This window comes from Patella vulgata, chromosome 2 (assembly GCF_932274485.2).
Source record: "Patella vulgata chromosome 2, xgPatVulg1.2, whole genome shotgun sequence".
NCBI classification, from domain to species: Eukaryota; Metazoa; Mollusca; class Gastropoda; family Patellidae; genus Patella; species Patella vulgata.
The window spans coordinates 26,603,459-26,624,927 of NC_065880.2; the positions used below are offsets into that span (position 1 = coordinate 26,603,459).

Below are 21,469 nucleotides of genomic sequence, written 5' to 3' on the forward strand. Positions count from 1 at the left end.
CAAACGGCACAGCGGTTAGCTTGTTAGATCTGAAACTACGCAGTTGTATGGTCGAATACTTGTGTCCTTGAATAAGGCTTCTACCGAGTTGAATATCTGATTGAATAATTATGAAAAACACGCAGTGTTAGAATTTCAAATGGCTAAAGTATGAATTTATCTAAAGTACTCTGCTGTATTCGACTAAATGGAAACCACCCTTTAGTAAACCTGACGTTTTTCAATAATTACAGACTACAGGATAGGTATCAATTACTTAATATCACGAGGCATCACATGATATGAGTAGAATTGTATATAAATGGCAGTAAATTTATTAGTTATTATTCTCACTTCTGGAATAGAAACGTGGGTACAAGAAGATATTAAACAGATACATCTGTAAGATATAGAACACTGCGCCTAACAAGATACACGGTAAGTAGAATGAAGTTTAGTTTTTAGCCAGACAGCATGACATGGGGCTGAGATTCAACAATTATCCTTTCGGTATTGAGTCAATCAAACGATTTACAATTCGTGTTTCACTTTCTTTTATTTTATATTCTGTACTTTATATTTTACCGGACTCCGTTTTTCTGAACATTCGAAAAGTCTTGTTTTACTTGTGTACTGAAAGTAAACAGTCAATGAAGCCAAGACATTGTTTTAAGAAATCCTTAACATATATATATTTAAGATTTCTTGAATAAAGACCCTGGGGCCTATTTCACGAAATTTTAACCAAGATAAAATCCAAATTTTAGTAATTTGATTGGATAATATTAGATTGATTTTAGTACTTAGCCAATCAAAATTGAAGTATCTACTAAAATTTGGATTTTATCTTTAGTTAAAATTTCGTGAAACAGGGCCCCGGTTCATAGTAGTCGGTCGGACTCAACGTTTTGAGTGACCGTGCCTGTAAATTACTATATCCGTGTTGTGTATCACAATTAGTCTCCTGCACAGGGCCTAAAAATAGGGTTAAATTCTCGTAGGACAGATTTTGTGGCTGCAGGTTTGTTTTTGTTTTGTTTTTTTTGGGGGGGGGATGTTTGTTTTGTTTTGTTTTGTTTTGTTTGTTTTTTGTTTTTTTTTTTGTTTTTTTTTTTTTGGGGGGGGGGGGGGCTCCCACGAGTTTATTTGGCTATGCGCAGCTTTTTTCGCATGAAAACTCAGCACTAGGAAGATAACACATTCTATCATCACATTAACATCAAAACTCAAATTCTTTCAGTAACAAGAGTACAAAATCAAAAAAAAAAACTGATTGTCGGGAGCCACGGTGTGTGAATGGGTAAAAGCCTAGAGGTCGCGTGATCGATCCCTGCATTGGCCGACGTGGTTTCCCCTTGCCAGTGATCTAGGACGGAGGGTCTGACAATCTAGTCGTTCGGATGGGACGAAAAACTGAGGTCCGGTGAATACATTGGCATGCACGTAAAAGATCCCTTAGTGTTGGAATCCGATAGAGTAGACCATAGTGCCGCTGCCCGGGCAAAATTTCCCACATAATACACTGTATGACGTACGCCCGTCTTCATTAGCTAAGTCGGAGCAGAACAGTAGGACGTTAAACCCCATTTCATTTCTCTTTTAAAGTCTCTTTAGGAAGTGAATCTGGAGGTAGAAACGCAAGTATATCTATTTGTCCTCCGGAACGCATAGTGCAACTAACCACCGCAATAGGAAACACACATTATGGGCCAGGAGGCATTGATACCATACATTTCTTCTGTTCGAAACACGGATTTTTCATTTCGAAACACGTTCGTGCTCCAAGGCCCCGCGCCTGCCTAATCTCATGGGCTTGATTCAGATTCTCCTGTTTCCACCCTTTTGTGTTCAGTTATTTGTTAAAATGTAAGAAAAAAAAATCAAACATCGTTATGTTTTGACGTGTGTGTTAACGGTGGTTATTATTAATATTTTCAGTGTTAAAATGATGAAGATTTCAATATATTGCTTGGTCGTTGGCGTCTGCTGCTTGGGATCGGTAGTGTGCCAGGCGAATGATGATTTGGATGCGAACCGAATTACAGAAGCCCCAGTATCAAATTCAGGGGAGGCTACGCAGAGCACACCGAACCGACATCCCCTACACACTAGACCCAGTAATAAAGGTATAGTTGATTGATTGATCTGTCTAATTAAAATTATATATCAATATTTTATTCCATGTTATTTGCAGGTGATTGATTCCACTTCATCTAGATCTAAAAATATTTCGTTCAGTTACGCTCGTTTTGATTGGATGACTCGAGATCTACTAACAAAATTTGTGATACAAACAATCAGCGAAATCTTCTAAAAAGCTTCGACCATTTGATAATTTGGGGTTGATTTTAGGATTTCGTGTAGATAGAACATATTATATTATATTATATGACTGTTATCTCTTGTTAATATACAGATGTTACGTCATCCTTTGATGTTGGCGTATCATTATTTCAAATAATGTTACGGGCAATGTGCCAAGCGTAAATTATTTATAATAGTTAAAATTTTGGACCCGCGTGACGTATTTTATTGCAAAGCATGTGCGAGTGTCTGTATTTTAAGTTGTTTAATGGTCTCGAGCTTAAGACATTGGGTTATATATTAGAGCACACTTAGCATTCATATACCGATCCGTTATGCTAGATTTACATAGATTGTTGTGTCCAGTCATAGACTGATCCGTTATGCTAGGTTTACACTGTCCAGTCATTGACAAATCTGTTATGCTAGGTTAACATGGCAAATATTTTGACGGGGTTGCTGACAGGTGTTTCCACAGATACAATTTATTCCAAACTGATTAAAATACAGATCTATATTTCGTTTCGTTTTTTATACTTTCGATGGCCTCCAATACATGAAGATCAGACAGGTTGTAGTGGGAGGGCGCGTCAGGATTCATACAAGCAACTTCTCACCCTATGACGTCAAACATTTGATTAACAAATCAGCGCTCCGTGCACCGACACCAAGAACTCGCCGCAACAGACCGTTTCGTTGGCTAATCCCTTACATCAACCAGAACGCGGGTTATATAACAACTCTTTCAAATCCTAGTGTAGTAAAGATGCGTAAAACTAAATTTTGAACTTTAAAAAACGAAACGAAATAGGATCTGTGTTTAATCAGATTGATTACAGCCATTCGAATTATTTTAATAATCGACATCGGTGTATAAAAAAGCTGGAAATAACTGGGATTATTGCGATTTTATCTTCGGTGGAAGCGGACGTTAAGCCCCACGAATGAACAAACGAACTATCAGATTAACCATTTCTCGGTGATCATTACTACTAAATGTCTCCAGCTTCGAAAATCGAGGTTTAGTCTATCACTCTAGCTGGCTAGAAGTATTGATGGGTGCCGTGTACATGGTATGACTGATGCGTTATTAAATGTTAGAACTTGTGAAGTGTCGAAGATCATAAAACCAAAACGAACGAATTACAGATTATAATTTTAATTAGATGTTTTGTTTGATATATTGCAGTATGTCGGTATAAATGGTCGGATTGTGATGCTGAAACACAGGAACAAACGGGTTCATTGATCATAATAGATTGCGATGTAGAAAGGACTAGGCCATGCAGACCACCGAGAACTGGTGCAACAGATACTGATAATACAGGACAAGCTAGCCTGGGAGGTGCAAGTAGAACAGGTGGTCAGCGCAGACCAGGTGGTCAGCAAAGAAAAAGTCGTAATGGAAAAAAAGGACGTGGTAATGGTAGTGACAGATTGGGTGGTAAAGGGAGACGACCTAAAAACAAAAAACAAACTGGGGGAGATGAATAGGAAGGGATGACCATATAAGAGAACCAAGAGGACCAGAACCAGATGAATAAACGACCGAGTGAAGTCGTCAATAAAAAAAAGCAACAAAGAAGTGTACAGAAATCAGATTTTCAAAATTACAACAGAATATTATTCTTAATTTATACCAGTGACCTTGTAAACGTTACTTTACTCTCTCTCTCTTCTTAAATATTATTGACGTCTGCAGTCATAATTTAAACTTAACTTTTGTTGTTGTTTTAGATAGGAATAAAAACATTTATATTAATATCTAGACTAACATGTATCAATACGTTTGATCACTAAAATTACATTAAATTCTTCTTTGATATAAGTTGTTGTTTTATTCGTATTTGGGTGAGGAGGGGGTGGGGGCTATTTTGCAAGCAGTTTATACCAGACGTGGTTTTGATCCCGCCATTCTCAATGACATGGAGTTGTGACGCCTGTGGCTACTTCTAAAGACCCCTGCGCGCCAAAGAATTATTGAATGAAATACATGTACAAAACACTCCCTGCCTACCCCAAAAATGTCACGTGGTCCCGCACATGTTAATGAAAGTAACTACACGAATGAGTAACAGCATATTAAATAAAATGAAATGAAATAAAATGGGGTTTAACGTCCTACTGTTCTAATGAAGACGGGTATTAACTGAAAAGCTTCCTGCCCACATGACTGACTAAGAAAGTGTACCGAGTCTATTGGATTGTATGGAAAAACCCGATGAAAAACCGCTTTGCACCTAAAATAACCCATTGCAGTTGGAACTGGGGAAAATAGGTACCCCGACCACCACACTGTACTCGTAACCATAGAAATGAAAATCTCCATATGTTAGTCTCAATATGCTGGTGGCTGTAGAATCCACGTTACCCCCTAGCTTCTACCTGTTCTACTTTAAAATAGACTTGCATGTATTGCAGAGGTTTGTTGATGCCCGGATGCAACTCCTTGATTATATGCTCCCAAAACTCAAGTATAGGATCCAGTACTTAGAAATGTGAGAAAGGGAGACATTCAAAAATCCCCGCTCAACAGCAGGACAAAACAGACTTAAATGGAAATGCGAAGCGGCTTATTATATTCCTAACGTTTCGGGTTAAATGACCCTTTATACAAAAACAGATGAAATAAACGTTTTATTTTTTTTAATTAAGTAGGACAGCTTGGACAACAAAGTTAATTTCAAATTTCAATTAACTTAATTTAATTTCATACTTTGAATCGGTGTCCCCCCCCCCCCCCCCGCAGTCTGTCCCACCCCTCTCTTTTCGTCATTATGTACGGGGTACTGCATCCGCCAAGATATATGATAGATCGTATGTGGTTGTAGAAATGTCTAAAACGAAACGAAGGAAATTAAGATGTAATTGTAACTAGATTTGTTATATGATACACAGTGGTGTATAGGAAGGGGGCGGGTGCACGGCCCCGTTCGGCCATTTCAGGTCGTGGCATGCAATCTAAGTGTGAAATTTAAGGGGTTTCTTTCCAAACTTGAAATTAAATCTGTTGTGAAAACTGTCCTACTTCATTTGAATAAAAAGTTTATTTCCCATTTTCATGTTTTTATACATCTAAAATATCTTCCTTTCTGGTATGTCTGAATACTGGGTCCTATAATGGACTTCAGTCATGGAGACATACAATTAAGAAGTTGGCTTGGGGCATCACCAAATCTTTGCATGTCCAGTTTTTCGGGGCGATATCATTGCTCCACACAATGAGTAATGCTCGGGTTCGCTAGCCTGGAAGTTCCGGGCTAAATCCTGATGTTGGCCAAGGAAATCCTAGTGAGTAATTATCCAGCATGGTTTCACCTTTGTCAATGCATGGTCTTCCAACGGGGTCTAATCGTTTAGATGGAACGAAATATCGAGGTCCCGTGTACGCTTTGACGTGCACGATAATTGGAATATTCTCGGTCACCGCCGGGATCGAACCCTCGATTTCCAGGTTAGTGAACCAGCACCTTATACACCGAGCCACCGTGGCCCCTCTATAACTCGAGAAGGGAGAATCGGGTAAACATGAGAATTTTGGAGGAATATGGTACTTTAGCCACCAATCAGAAAAACTGAACCGTTTTATTTTTTATGTCACAATCCCACTAGGACCAAGTCTGACAGAACTTAAGCATAACTGAATTGCTGTTGACATCCTTTCTAGCACCCCAACAATTTCACGAAAGATTTAAAAGAGTTTTACATGGTAATGGTCAAGAAAGTTTCCATGTCATTGATGCAAGGGGCAGTGTAAATTCTTTCGGGTGAGAAAGAAAAATCGGGGTCCCTTGTACATGTTGGCATGTACGTACCAAAACTCTTGACAGGGGTGGTCTGACGTATGCACGTCTTCGTTAGTCCAAATCGGTGCAGAAAACTTGCTTAATGCACAAAGAAAAGTAGGACGTTAAACCCCATTTCATTGCCAATAAGGTCACCCTGAAGGACATCCTAATACCTTTCAGAGGCCCTATGGTAGGCATTCGTAAGATGTTTTTATTTCTGCCGGAACAGTAAAAAGATACAAGACACCTTCTCACACATTTTTCCCAGCGGGAAAAAACCGCATTCTGTTAGAAAGCTTAATGATGTATATTGTGTTGGAGATCTACCTCAGTCACTGCAACAAGGATCATGGGACCTAGCCAACGACACTTCACCTCTAGCTGTTAGGGGTCACGGTGGTTAAGAGGGTAAGGCGCTGGCTCGCTAGAATGGGGGTCGGGTGTTCAATCCCTGCATTGGCCGAGAAAATTCATCCAGATTTTCCGGCGTGGTTCCCCCTTGTCAGTGATGCAGGACGGAGGGCCTGTGACAAGGACAGCTTCTAGTCGTTCGGATGGGACGAAAAACCGAGGTCCCGTGTAAAAGATATCTTGACACTTCGAATTCGATATAAGAGTAGGCCCCGGTGCCGCTGTCCGGGCAAAATTTGCCTCATATCACACTGTATGGCGTATGCCCGTCTTCATTAGCCCAGTTCGGAGCAGAACATTAGGACGTTAAATTTTATTTCATTTCATGCTGTTAGATATTAGTACACCAAGTTCTGTTTCTTTACGAGGACGGACACCGAGACCTCCCCAACTGACAAAAATGCCCGTAATGCCATTGCACCAACAACCAATCCTGTCCCCGATCTAGTAGATTTTAGTGCATAAAATGCCACAGCTGTCTGTGCCAAGGTTACCAATCATTAAATATATATGTTAATTACATGACGATTTGTACTGGCTTTGTAATACTCCTACCATAAATACAAAGAAGATAGACCAGCGTGGAGTTAAATATATGATATAGAACACACGAGTGCCATCAACTACAAATCTTTTGTTTCGAAAAATGATTAACTGGCACTGGGTCAGATTTGATGTTTAGTTCGTATAAAATAAAGCTTGCGATATGTTTCAGATTATATATTTCTGTTCGATTTAAAGTTAAACATATATTCGATTAGTGATTTTGTGATTGTAAAGCAGAAGAAAAGGGATTAAGACGCCGAAAAGGGATAAGGTATTGGAATATTTAGTAAAATATTTTAATGCATATTAATGTCTGGAATAGAACAAAGCTCCAGTTTAAAAGTTTGCCAGGGCAGCAATGGAATTAGGAATTCTTTTAGGTGCAAATCAATGTGTACACGAAACCTTGGCTCTCTGTCCTGCTCCATGACAAGAGGGAAATCACGCTGGAAAATCCCGAGAAAATTTTCTGATAATACCTGTCAAATATATTATTTTATTTAAGCGAAGTTGTGAACGTTTAAAGTTTTGACAAGAAATTGCGAAAAGAATTACGATAATACACGAAGTCTCTGTTTTCGATTTTAAAGTTTAACGAAGACATGACAGGCATTGTCTTCTCCACTCAATATATCAGAGAGTTGATTACTGGGTTGTCAGAAGAATAAATGTCAAAATAATTATTTATATAACCGTTGAAGTCTGCCAAAAGACCTCAATAATGTATAATGCAGCTTTAACTGGCCTGATTACCCGTGTGTACATCATGAAATTATCTTCTACTAATTTCATGAAGCTATCTTTCTTTAATTTACACTAAGAGCTATCGCATTTCTTGAATTTAATGGTAATTTAAATTTCAAAAACCAAATAATCTTAAATTTCATAATTTTAAATTTGTACAAACTTTATAATTTTAAATTTGTACAAACTTTATAATTTTAAATTTGTACAAACTTTATAATTTTAAATTTTCACAAACCTAATAATTTTAAATTTTCAGCGTGAAAATGACAGCAATTTGGCTGCATGTTTGGTGTATGGTGTTGTGTAATTTACAAGTGCTCTTAAGTCAGAATATCAGTGACGGAACAACAGGGACACAAAATAGTAAGATATGGTTTATTTTTATTTTGAGAGGGAGAGAGAAGGGGCGTTGGAGAGAGTGGTTGGGTAGAGATTGAGGGAGTCGACACAAAGGGAGAGAGACACACACATACAGAGAGAGAGAGAGAGAGAGAGAGTAGATCATTACCTCTCTACAACATACGCCTTAGATCATTACACACGTTGATTAGCAAGCTTTTTGTGTGGGAACAATCATGTATATATGTCTGGATTTTCAAATATTTGTTTTACTTACCATGTTGTGACCTTTTTGGCCCCTAGGTTATATTATACCTAATAGCTTTGACTACCAAAATCCATTCCAAACGATAGCTTCATTTGGCCTTATGACCTTTTTATTTTCATTCCGGCTCAATTAAGTCAGGATTGGCGTCTGAGAGACTGCCAATGAATGTGTGTCTAGTTGTTTGGACCAGACCCCCAAAGCATATTCCGATGCAGTTAAAATTTGAAGAAAGATTGGCGAAACAACCACTGTTCGAGCAAAATCCTCCCCTTCCCTCCGCATGCACACACACGTAGCCACGGAAATAACACACACACGCGTAACCACGGTTGCTAAGTGGGCGAGACACCGGCTCGCTTGTCTCGGGGTCGCTTCATCAGTATTTTCCGGCGTGGTTTCCCCTTGTCAGTGGTGCAGGACGGAGGGGATAGTTATCTAGTCATTTGGATGGGACGAAAAACCAAGGACCTGTGTACACATTGGCGTGCACGTAAAAGATCCATTGGCAGTTGGAATTCGATTAAACAGTAGGCCTTTTCGTCGTTGCCCGGACAAAATCTCCCCCAGAGTACAGTGTATGGCGTATTTCCGTCTTCATTAGCCTAGTCGGCGCAGAACAGTAGGATGTTAAACCCCATTTCATTTCATTTCAATATGCTAGAAGTGTTCCCGGTGTGGTTTCCCCCTGGTCGGATGGGACCTTGGCGTGCACGTAATCGAACCATTGGCAGTTGGAATTCAATTGCAACATTTCCCTCATAGCACACTGTATGGAATATGTCCGTCTTCATTAACCCGGTGGAGAATTAAACCCAACTTTATTCATTAACTCATATATCTATTACACAGTTAATATATTTTGGTGGTTTTCTGTGGGGTTTTTTCTAACAGACTGTATCTACCAAGAGGGTGAATGGTCCGAATGTCTGCCAGGAGTCAAGTCTGCTGTAAACATATTAACACTAAAACATGGAAGCCTTTGTGACGAGTTTAAGACCATCACTAGACCCTGTGAAGTTCAAGATCTAGGTACATCAACCGCCGTGGAACCAGCGTGTCAGTATGATCACAGTAGTAGTTGGACGGCTTGCGACGCTGCAACAAATACGAAAACCAAGGTCATAACATTGGTGCTGGGTGACAGAATGACTTGTCCAATTACCAAAACGCTAACCAAAACATGCTCCGAACAGATTTTTCGTCCATGTACGTACGAAAAGAGCGGCGTTTGGTCAGAATGTGATACCACAACGCAAACACAAACCACACTTCTGAAGTTGCTAGATGGGGGTTCACATTGTGCAGCTAGCAAGGAGAAAACTAAATCATGCGAATGCAAATATCGGAACAACCGATACTGGACTGAATGTAATCCCGGAAGTCTAACACGCACCAAGACAAAGATCTTGGACAAAAATGGTGGTGCGCACTGTCCACCCACAAAGGAGGTAACAAAAACATGCATAATCGTGTGCAAATACCATGAGAACCCAGAATGGTCGGCATGTAACGCTGAAACTGGTGTCCGAACTCGAGCGTTGAAACTAAAAAAAGGTCAGGGTTGTCAGAGTATCAGAACAGAAACCGAACCTTGCATAGAATCTGAAGGGTGTCGATATTACAAAGGTGAATGGTCACCTTGTAATAGAAAAACAGGGACAAAAACTAAACATCGGACACTAAGGGAGGGTCACTCTGACTGTCTGGCGAGCAAGACAAAGGAAAAACCATGTTCAAAACATGATTTTGGTAGAAGGTATGGTCATGGTCGTTTTGGGGGCCACCATCCCCACCATCGCCACCATCGTCACCATCGTCGCCATGGTGGATGGTTTAGGCGGTCGATGTTATTTAATTTAATGTAGGTTTCGGCAAATTTAGACGCCAGGATATCGGTTTAAAGAGGTATTTTCACTTTCGACAAGATAAAATAAATGTAATAAATTTTATATAATATCACGATTGAAATAACCCGAGAATAATCTAGCCTAAGCGCTGGAATACATAGACTCAAACGTTATGAATAAAAGTTCACGGAACTCCTTGAAAACCTCTATAATTGAAATCGAAAACTGCTTTTTACCAACTGGCTTAGACACCTAGAGTACTTATACCTCTTTAAAATTGAACATTATTAATAATTGCATGGAAAACATTTTGTATACCACCCAACCCAATCGTGCTAAAAAGAATATAATATATATTAATTTTTTAAAACCGTAAAATTCAACATTATTGATGACTTATGTTAAAAGCAATTCTGTATCCCACCCTTCCCCATCTTGCTACAAAGAATATAAACTATAATTGGGTATGAATTGAATAAAATAAATTAGGCAAGTAATGTGCTAACAAATTATTTTTTTGTATTTTTTTTTTAAAATACACTCGATACCACTTGTTATCCTTTGTATTTATTCTGAGCACGTCACGCATTTGATTTTCGGGTTCGCTTCCGGTGTTGGCCAAGAAAGTTCATCGTGATTTTACGGCATGGTTTCCCCGCTTCTCAGTGGTGCAGGACGGGGGTCTGACGAGGACAGCTGTATGGTCATTCGGATGGGACGACTAAAGACCACGTAGAAAGGTAGGACGTCAAACCCATTCCATTTACTGATTCAGTGTTCTGACAGTGTTAGTTCTGTATGCACCAACCAGTCATACTAAAACATAAAACCCAACCAATCATACCAGATCCTCCCTTAAAATCGGGACTGTATACCAAGATAGAACAATTTGATTGGTCAACAAGTTCACCTAGTCTGAACGCCATTTACAAAGAAAATATGTCAGATGTTATACTACAGCATACAAACAAAAAGGAAATCAAACGAAATAAACATGTCTAATTTGTTACTATCGAGCTAGAACATTAGAGATATATACGGATTTAAAAATTATTTTTTATTTGAATTTTTTTTTGCACCAAGAAATATATGCTAATGAAATACCTGAATATATGTCAATTTAAACCTTGAATTAAGGCATATTATACTGAGATATTTGTTAATTTAATTGAATGGAATTAGATTACAGCGTCAAACCTATGATTAGAACATATTATTGCATTTGTACTCAAGCATTCCAATCCTCAGCTAATCCTTAGTTAATCTTTAGTTAATCGCTATCTAGTCATCTATAATATTATTTCATTGTTAAGGTTATAACTGAAATGTAAGACAGACAAGTACATGTAGTACGTAATAATTTGACTTGCCGGAATGTCTGTAATTATACTTGTGATACTCTTAGCGCTGTTAATATATCATTGATAATTCGCGACTGATCCAGATACCGAAATAAATTACAACAAATAATGTAAGCTAAAGTATGTACTTAGTTGACTTATTCGAATTTATGTAATCACTCACTGTTTATGACTGATATCATAATCCACAGACTAAATAGTCCAGCCAAACGGAATCGACCTCCTATCATCTCCCTTTGTCCCTTAACTCAACTCAACTCAACTCAAAGTAGGTCATTTGTTTCAACAAAGGATTAATATTTCCGGCGGTCATCAATCCCAAAAGTCGCAATAGGAATAATAAGGTGGGCTTAATGTCCAGCGACCTAGTAATCCGACAGGTAGTGGGCTCAACATTGCAGCAACGTTACAGGGGAAAAGAAATTGGGTTTAAAATCCACGCAAAAACAGCAGTTCGGAAATAGCATTGTGATAGATCTTTATTCAATAATTCTTTTGCGCGGCAGAGGTCTTTAGATGTGGGAGAAACTCGGAGGACCGGGAGAAAACCCACGAGGTTCTACAGACTATCATGCTATTTGCCACGTACATCCCAGTGCTTTAACGGCAGACACATAAAGAGCACCATTTGACAAGTAGTAATATTTTCTTGACCATCAATATCATTGATAAGTTAATTGATGGACCGACCTTTCGGGGAGTGGACGTATTGGCTTAGGATATTTCGGTCGATGACGATGAAGTTTCAGCCAGTGGGCATTTCAGCCTAGGACGTTTCGACCAATTTTATGCAAAAAAATTAGAAAATATAAAAAACATACATATTTTTTAAATAAAACTGGTAACAAGACTTTGGCAATTTCTTATAACTACAACATTTGTTGTAGTCAACAAAATTTTTTAGACATTTTATAAATATGAACGTGCTTGTGATTTATAAGACTCTTTATTTTGTAATAGTTAATATAATGTGCAAAAATACAAGTTATCTAACTTCATCTTTAGTGCTTGAATGTTGTTATAAAAACGGTTATCGTATGAGATATGAAGTGCTTAATGAAAATAAAAATATATCTGATTACTTATTTTCTTTTGAAAAAATATATTTGTCGCAGTAAAAACAAACTACACAGCAAAGAAAAAATCTTTAGGAGAAAACAAACAAATAAATCTTTCCGAAATAAATCTTAAAAAACTTCTAGGACTAAATGTCCTAGTCCGAAATGTCCTCTGACCGAAACGTCCAGTGACCTAAACGTCCTACAGCCATCGATAGTAATTTTCTGCAAATTAAATTCGAAAACAATTTCTTTAATTTTTAAGACAACAATTAAAGTTGTTTGAAGTTTATCTGGACAAAACAAATATTTCCTCTGTATTGCAATTAATGGGTATATAAAAATGTACAAACAATTGGTAAAATGAGTAAAAGGCACCAATTCTGTACCAGATTGTGTTACTACGTCCGTATTAAACAACGCACGTTTGATCGACTCCATATGTAAAACTATACTGAACGTGACCTCAAAAGTCAGTCAAATTGTACAGTGCTAATAAAAGTCTTTCGCATTACCGCTGTGAAACAGTTTGAAAGAGCACACTGTCGACAACCCGCACCGCCTGTCCACTCTGTCTAGCTGAAAAGACTTTGTAAGTCAGGCAATGACTAAATCGTGTCGGGACAATCACTTGTCGGGCTATTAGTCTGGGGAATTTCGTTAAAATCCTTGATCCTCATTTAAGCAAGGATTAAACACTGGATAATTGGATATTTTCATATGTGCAAATGAGGAACAGATAATTTAAGTACGTTACAGAAAGTCGGATTCCGGGGTTACGGATCTCTCTTGATCTCTTGACTTTTACGACGGCAATGTGACGTTTTTCATTCACCTTTTTAGACACTACACTCCTGGCGTTTGGGGAATCATCTTAAAGATTTTGACGTTTATGTATTGCCACATACAACCTGTGCGTCATGTTGGCAATTGTGGCAAGTACATCCCTCCATACAATCTTTTTAATTGCATGTTTATATCAGTACTGAATAACACGCTTTGGCGTGTCAATAAAACGATAAGCCGGGTATTTGACTGGATAACAGCGACTATAGCTGTCAAAAGACCTGTCAAGTAACTTGACTGGATAGCGACGACTATGATTATGGTTGTCAATGACGCTTTGTGTAAGCCACATTAACAACGCAAATAACAGGTTACAGCGATAAACACATACACCAAAGATTATCTACCGTGACCTATTTCCATATTGACAATTAAACACTAAATATGGCGATAATCTGAAACTATTCAATATTGTCAAATAAGGTAAGATGTTTCGATATATATTGTTTATAAATTAGCACTATTTTAAATTGTATATAGACTCCAACACCTCAATCACAAATAAGAAATTATATTGACTGTCAGATAATTTCAAATGATCTAGTTTTACATAATTGTTAAAGGGGCTAAATTGCTGGGTCGCAGCGCAAATAATAATGAAATATGAATATACACTCTTCAAAAAAAGTAGGGAATATTCAGAGACAATACAAAACTGGGGAAATGCACTGCTGTTTTTATTAGAGGTAACCAGTGTATGTTAATAACAGGCCAATTGCCTACACATGAACATAAACAGTTCATATGGGCGGCTTATCTGACGACCCCATTTCACTCGCAAAAAGATACACTGTCAAAAGTGAAAATGGACTTTTTTGATTTATGTCTTAATAATGAGTAATACCTCCACCAATCCTCAGACATTCAGCAATTCGTTGTGGCATGCTCCAAATCAACCGTCCAATCACGATTTGGGTCATTCTGACCCACTCCTCTTGCAGTGCCACGGCCAGTTCTTGCAGGGTTGATGTTGACGTCGACGAACACGTCTCCCGGTTGAATTAAACGTAACAAACTGAAGCAAAGATACGCTAAACAGTAAATCTTATGCAAGAACCTATAGGAAAGCAAACATGGATAGGATAAACCAGCAAGCGTCAGTTTTCATCAATCCTTCCTTGAAGTGTCAAATCTAACAATGCCCCCCCCCCCCCCCCCAACGGGGTTGGCGTTATTGCGTGTCGCCCGTGCAGCTCAGTGGTTCTGTTTGGGCGTTAAGTTCTTCATCTGTGAACATACTCTCAAAGCATGTCAAGTGTCCATGACTATTGATCATATCACAACCTGCATAGGTATTTGCATTTCAATATCAACAATATCCCCTACTTTTTTTGAAGAGTACGTGTATACATATATAAACTGATTTGCATTCAATCGTTTCTGGTTTTACTGTAATTTCTAATCAGTTATGTTCGGCGAAACACGCGAAGAGTGCAAATTGAATGGCGTCTGGTCATTAGAGTATACACCGATAGTATTCTCCTGTGGGATATGTTTAGTTTCATTACAAATGGCACTCGAAAGCATACTGCCAATTTTATACATTTTATTTTGTCTTAAATAGTGGATATCAGAAGCCCATCTTTTCACAGTAAGATAACAACATCAATGTTGATTTAAACTAACCAATAAGTCGTGTTTGCAGTCGGGATACTGAGTTAGCGACTTGCCTTCTTTAACTGATCTAATAATAACGCTGATAGTCGGCATAATGCAACTAGAAAAATATAATGGTGGTGGAAATTTGCAGAGTTCAGATATAGCGAATCACGCTGCACAAGCAAAAATGCAACCAGAAAAATATAAAAGGGGTGACAATTTGCGGGGTGCAGATATTGCTATATGTTTATTTCTTAATTGCCAAGTGGTCAGTTGCTTTTTGCGTGGTGTGTGTGCTGTCACCTTATAGTATGTCGAAATTACGAATGGTAGTTACGGGCTTCCATAAATAATAATGCTGACTGTGGAATTCGCTTTATTTTCATAGTGTTTAACAACCATTTAAAAGATATAATTCACATATATTAGTATCTTTCATTAAAACGAACAATCATATAGTATGCGGTTATATGGACTAACAAACTTAAAGATGCATTATGTAAGATATACATAAGCGGTTAAAATATTTCATGAAAAATTAATATATTAAAAATATCATTCAAATTTTGACATCTCTGTAGGTGTGTGGTGCAAATTAAAGACGGTATAAGATATTCAGCAGCTAAGACGTTTAGTCAGCTCACACGCCATAGGGTTACCAACTCGTGACGTTCTTTACCAGTGACTTTCTTTACCAATTCGTATATATAGCCTAGTACAATACACTTTAGTTAATTTATAGGAGATTAATTATTTGTAGGTCTGTGGTATAACATAGAGATGGTTGACTTTCAATCCCGGTATAAGATATTCAGCTATGGTTATGTAGCTCCCTGCCCACGACCTGGTAAACCATCAGCTAGACAAGTCAAACATGAAGCCAACAGGTTGCTGGCAGGATCATACGGTGACAGACCAGGTAAGGCTTGACGGTAGACCGAAATTTCGGTCCCAGGGATAGAGTTATATTTAAGAATTTGGGGAATGTTCAGATCTCCACATGAGCACTGACCTAGGTGATGGAGACTTATTAGTTCGTGGTATTTCCCAGTTTCAAGGTTTAGACATTAGATTTATCCGCAAAATTTAGGTATCACAGATGGCGGTGGCATCGGTGGTCTTCTTTAGGTGGCGTTTTTGGTCTTTGTTTATGAAATGAATAAAATCAATTTGACTTTCTCAAGTAAGAGCCACATTAGTTTGTTTCTTACTAGGGATTGGATTTCTTGGAAAGTCTTGTTCCATTATCACCGGGCGAGCGTTAGAGTTTCTCATATTTAATTAATCTTATTTACCAGGGTTTGGGCGATGGTTTGATATATTTAGATGGTTTTATTTACCAGGGTTATGATTTCGAGTCAGTTACAGCTATGGTTCGTGCTAGTATTTCGTTTGGCCACTGGGGTATCATTCTTAATTCCCACCAGATTGATTTGATTCTACGTCCTGTGAGATGCAGGGCATGCATTTTCTTTCCTGAATATTTGATACCATTTTTTGGCATTTTTTGTATTCAAGTGGATGATCTCACTCCTACTGTACAGAACCGGTCGAGCTAATCAAATTGCAACTGTACGGGTTCTTTTACATGCACGCCAGCGAGGTTTTTCGTCCCATCCGAAGCTTATTCAGAAAACTTCTAATTTTGTATGTTAAATTCCAAATGATTCATTTTTAGTTCAAGGGAGTTGGGTGGTCATAAGATCTGTTATTGAATCAAGTGGTGTAGTTTCGAGTCCAAGCTTATACGTGGCAGGGTCACCTGCCCAACCTCTTGGGTTTTCTCCGGATTTTCCATGTTGCTCCAAAAGCTAAAGACCCTACGCGTAAGCGAATTATGTAAATAAAATTATACATGTTATACATGTCTGTGTCAAGTGGGCTTTAAACCCCATTTCTCTTTCTTTTTTTAGTTCACGATTGTCGTTTACCTTCCATGATAGAATATAACGATCCTCATGAGTGGGAAGCACAGTTACTGTTTCATGGTTTACAGCAAACATTTCATGATGTAGAGGCCTTACATTCTAAATTAACCATACAAGCACCTTGTTCTAAACGAGAGTAAGTATTGTGGTATATATTCTTGTTTAGTGGGGTGGGTGCGGTGGGGAATGTGTGAGACTCATGAAGTAGGCCATGAACTCCACACACACACATTATGCCTAATTTGTTTCAGAAACTTGGCTTAAATCCATGAGCTGTGTTTTCCATGTTTTGGAAGATAGGGACGAACTGCTTGTCATAACGAACATGCACATTAGGCAATCAAAGTACAACTTGCCTTCTAACACCAACAAATCTGGAAGAATCAGTGGATATTGTTCTCAAAAACTTGCTTTAGAAAACAGAGCAATTAGACAGAGGATTTGGATATATGTTTTGTTTTTGAAAAACATTTTGTTAGCATTGTGTATGATAAAGATGATCTAGGAGTCCATATATATTACAGGGTCGAATTAGAGGGGTGGGGGCTGACTTGGATTCAACCAGGGGCCCCAAAATCAGTTGTAAAATTGTTTTATATAAAGCATTTAATTTTATGCTTTTATGTATTATGTTGTATGTTTGTGCCAAATGATTCTATCAATCTGCCATACTGTGTGTGTGAGTATGGCAGACAATAACCATTTTATAGCCCCTTTAATTTGTTGATGAGAGAACCCCGGTGACATTTTCAGCGAGGGACCCACAAGCTTATTTAAGAGATATTAAAATAATAGCGAATTCTAAGATCTGGCACAGGGGCCTGCATTTGTGAATCATTTGGAATCTTCAGAACAAACGTTTAATTATTGTAATCCGTTATTCACTTTCAGACCCGACAAGTTGCTGTTTCAAATAGGTATTAAAGGCAATGCAGACGGCGATTTCCATTTCCCACGTGACGTTATCACAACAGACGATGGAGACATCATTGTAGCCGACACCAATAATCACAGAATACAGATTCTCAATCAGTTCGGGGTTTTTAAGATAAAATTTGGTAAAAAGGGAACCGGGAACGGGGAGTTCAACCAACCAACAGGCATTGACCAACTTCCCAACGGAGGTCTAGTTGTGGCAGATAGCAAAAATAGACGCATTCAAATCTTCTCAATTAATGGCAAATTTAAAACTTCCTTCACAACAAAACATGAACCTTATAGCGTCTGTACGGATTCTTTCAAAAATATTGTGGTTGCAACTAGTAACGGAAAAGTAGAAATTTATGACAGGGACTTGAAACTAGTTAAGGAATTTTTTATACCTGGTAAGAAATCGAAACGCTGTTTTCCTAAAATGTGCACCAACAGTAATGATGAGATTTTTATTACGGATTCCCAAGAAGGTTGCATCAAGTGCGTGTCTTACAGTGGCCAACTTAAATACCAGTTCACACCAAAAACTTTAAGTGATGGCTTAGTCGTAATACCAAGCGACATATGTTTTGATCAGATAGAACAACTTATCGTATCCGATTCACTAAACCACACTGTAAATGTTTACTCTATCAATGGGGAATTTATTCGTCAAGTGTTGTCACCCCCTGATGAAGTCGGTGCTATTTTTGCTTTGACTGTTGGTCCAGAAGGTCATCTTGTGGTAGCCGAGTTTGCCTTGGCGTCTGACCACTGCGTAAAAATTTTCCGCTATAAAAAGTGTGAATGTCACCTGAGTAGACCATCTTCTAGTAAACGAAGAACACCAACGCCATATGTTTAAAGAAACAATGTGGTTTTTTTATTATTTTATTCAAGTCAGAATTGTCATTAATCAGCCTTTACCCATACCAATTGTAAATATACACCTGCTAAAAGAAACGATGTGTTGTATACTTTATTCAAGTTAGAATAAGTTGTTGTTATTAATAAAACGTTAACCATACCAATTGTAAATATACACCTGTTAAAAGAAATAATGTGTTGTATAGTTTAGAATAATTTGTCGTTATTAATAAAACGTTAACCATACCAATTTTAAATATACATATTCATTTAGAAAGCTTCGTTACACCCAACTCGCTGGAATAACACACCGTTGTCTATATGTCGCGATGTGTAAACCAACACCATTTTGAGTGCCAAATGGCAACTAATTGAAGATCCATTACATGCTACATTCTGGAATAATATCCTTGGTAAATTTCGCTAACTGTAAACAAATACCGTTTTCATTCTCAACTAATTTACGAAATTGGGTTTTCAAACAATCTTAAAGGACAGGATACAATTTACGAAAGCGCAAAAATTATGCATGAACACAATTTCAGAACACTCACAGTAAGCCAATAATATAAACCATATCCACAAGATATACATACCGTATGAATACAAAGACACGTGCTCGCATTAAACGTCTTCCGCACAATATAAACCGAAATGGGGTTAACCATCTTGCTTTTCTGCACCAACCGGGCTAATGAAATGAAATGGGGTTTAACGTCCTACTGTTCTGCTCCTATACTGGGCTAATGAAGACGGGCATACGCCATACAATGTGCGATGAGGGAAATTTTGCCCGGGCAGCGGCACTATCGCCTTCTCTTATATCGAATTCCAACTGCCAAGGGATTTTTACGTGCATTCCAATGTATACACGGGACCTCGGTTTTTCGTATAATCCGAAGGACTAGACAGCTGTCCTTGTCAGGCCCTCCGTCCTGCATCACTGACAAGGGGGAACCACGCCGGAAAATCTGGATGAACTTTCTCGGCCAATGCAGGGATCGAACCGGGCTAAATGAAGACAGTCATACGCCATGTAGTGTTCTATGAAGTAAATTTTGCCTTGAGAGCAAACTGTAGGGTTTTGTAGAATACAGTAATATGGAATGTTTTACTCCATGTAAATATTGAACATTAATTGTTTTATGAATTGATAAAACAATAGGTACTTCGGGGGGGGGGGGGGGGGGGGTGATTAATCAGAATCCATTTCTGGGTGGTAGCGCTGTGGTTGTCGAGCTGTACGGGAACTGGGACCTTGACAAGAATGACCCGGGTTCGAATCCTCGCATGAAACAAGAAGAATCGCGGGACTTTTCAAGCCCGGTTCTCCACTGCGATTTCGAGATAGTAGAAAGTTTCATAGTCGTTCTTTACCCATTTACACGTTGTCCAGTATTTAAAAAAATGACTGTTGGATATTCAAAAAGTTGACTTGATCGGAGAGAGACAGGGTAGGAGAGACCAACATCTGGTAAAATTTGATTTCATTGATTCTTTAGCAGTGGGATAAAACCCACGAGGTGGGTATAACATTTCAAACAACGTGTTAGTCATTGCCTTGTATGTGTGATTCATCATGGGCTTTCTCCTTGTCCTCCTGTGTCCTCCCACTGCTAAAGACCCTTACGCGTAAGCGAATTATTGAAATAAAATTTAACAATATCTCAGTCCCGAAATGCCCTAGTTTGAGTCGAGTGGACGTTACTCTCTCTCTCTCTCTCTCTCTCTCTCTCTCTCTCCCTCTCTCTCTCAATTCCAACATTTTTGTCTGGTATCTTCGGATATTGTAATGGTAGTCGATAAACATTAAAGGCGGTGTTTCTGTATTCTAAAAAAAAATAAATAATGATGACAGATACCCGGACCAGCTTTCAGATGGCAGCGTCTAGTCGTTTGAATTGGACGAAAACCCAAGGTTGGCGTACACGTAAAATAAGCTTTGACAGTAGAATTCGACTTAAAAGTAGGGCATAACGCCACTGTCTGGACTAAAAGTCTATCATAGCACATTGTGGGATGTATGTCCGTCTTCATTAGCCCAATCGATGTTTAAAAGTAAGGCCGCGAAACTTCCGTTCATTTCATTTCAATATGGCGTCCTCGAGCTTAAAAATGGCGACCGTGTTTTTTAGTCACCTTGTCATATTTGTATCTTTTAGTGTTTGAACGGAGGCCTATAGAAAGTTTTTAAAAAAATGATTCTAGTATCTCGGGACGCCTGGATTGTTCTGTTCTATGGTGTCTCGGGTTTAAAGATTAAATATTTCATAATTGACTTGGTCGTTGGGGAAATTCTGTTTGGCTCACTGTGTAGTCATGGTACCCATGCCTTGGGGCGAAGTTAGAATGGAGCCACGGTTTAAACATCTCCTTTAAAAGTAGTTCGTGAAAATAGAAAGGAAAATAATTACATTTGAAAATTCATTCTCAAATCACTAGTAGTCATGTAATATGAATCTTGCTGTAATATTTAACGAAGATGGGTAATCCGATCGTCAAATACCTGAACCTTATTAAAATTCAGGCATTATACTATCTTATTACGTCGCTTTATTAAAGTTTTAATTAGATGAAACCAAATCTAGTAGGTCTAATGAGAAAGATCTGGAACAAAGTCGTAATATTATATCCAGGGCCATTACAAGTATCTGTTACCGGTAATGAAG

At 38.3% G+C, this 21,469-nt stretch overlaps 1 protein-coding gene and 1 long non-coding RNA gene across 2 annotated transcripts; both read left to right on the plus strand.

The window, feature by feature from the left end:
* The first annotated feature begins 290 nt into the window (after window positions 1–290).
* LOC126810469 (uncharacterized) lies at window positions 291–4,111 on the plus strand. Its single transcript, XR_007675229.1, has 3 exons — window positions 291–417; window positions 1,918–2,105; window positions 3,473–4,111. It is a non-coding gene; the product is annotated as an uncharacterized LOC126810469 (long non-coding RNA).
* Window positions 4,112–13,783: 9,672 nt separating this feature from the next.
* LOC126810458 (tripartite motif-containing protein 2) lies at window positions 13,784–19,044 on the plus strand. Its single transcript, XM_050535549.2, has 4 exons — window positions 13,784–13,917; window positions 15,854–16,012; window positions 17,007–17,157; window positions 17,913–19,044. Exons 2-4 carry the CDS (start codon window positions 15,874–15,876, stop codon window positions 18,796–18,798), a joined length of 1,176 nt encoding a protein of 391 aa, XP_050391506.1. The 5' UTR covers window positions 13,784–13,917; window positions 15,854–15,873; the 3' UTR covers window positions 18,799–19,044.
* The last annotated feature ends 2,425 nt before the right edge of the window (window positions 19,045–21,469 follow it).

What these genes read in the sequence shown, in the direction of transcription:
- LOC126810458 (XM_050535549.2), top strand. Translation starts at nt 15,874, where the DNA reads ATGGTTGACTTTCAATCCCGGTATAAGATATTCAGCTATGGTTATGTA. An exon ending in ATCATACGGTGACAGACCAG is followed by an intron (nt 16,013 to 17,006) that starts GTAAGGCTTGAC and finishes TTCTTTTTTTAG; the next exon opens with TTCACGATTGTCGTTTACCT. An exon ending in GCACCTTGTTCTAAACGAGA is followed by an intron (nt 17,158 to 17,912) that starts GTAAGTATTGTG and finishes ATTCACTTTCAG; the next exon opens with ACCCGACAAGTTGCTGTTTC.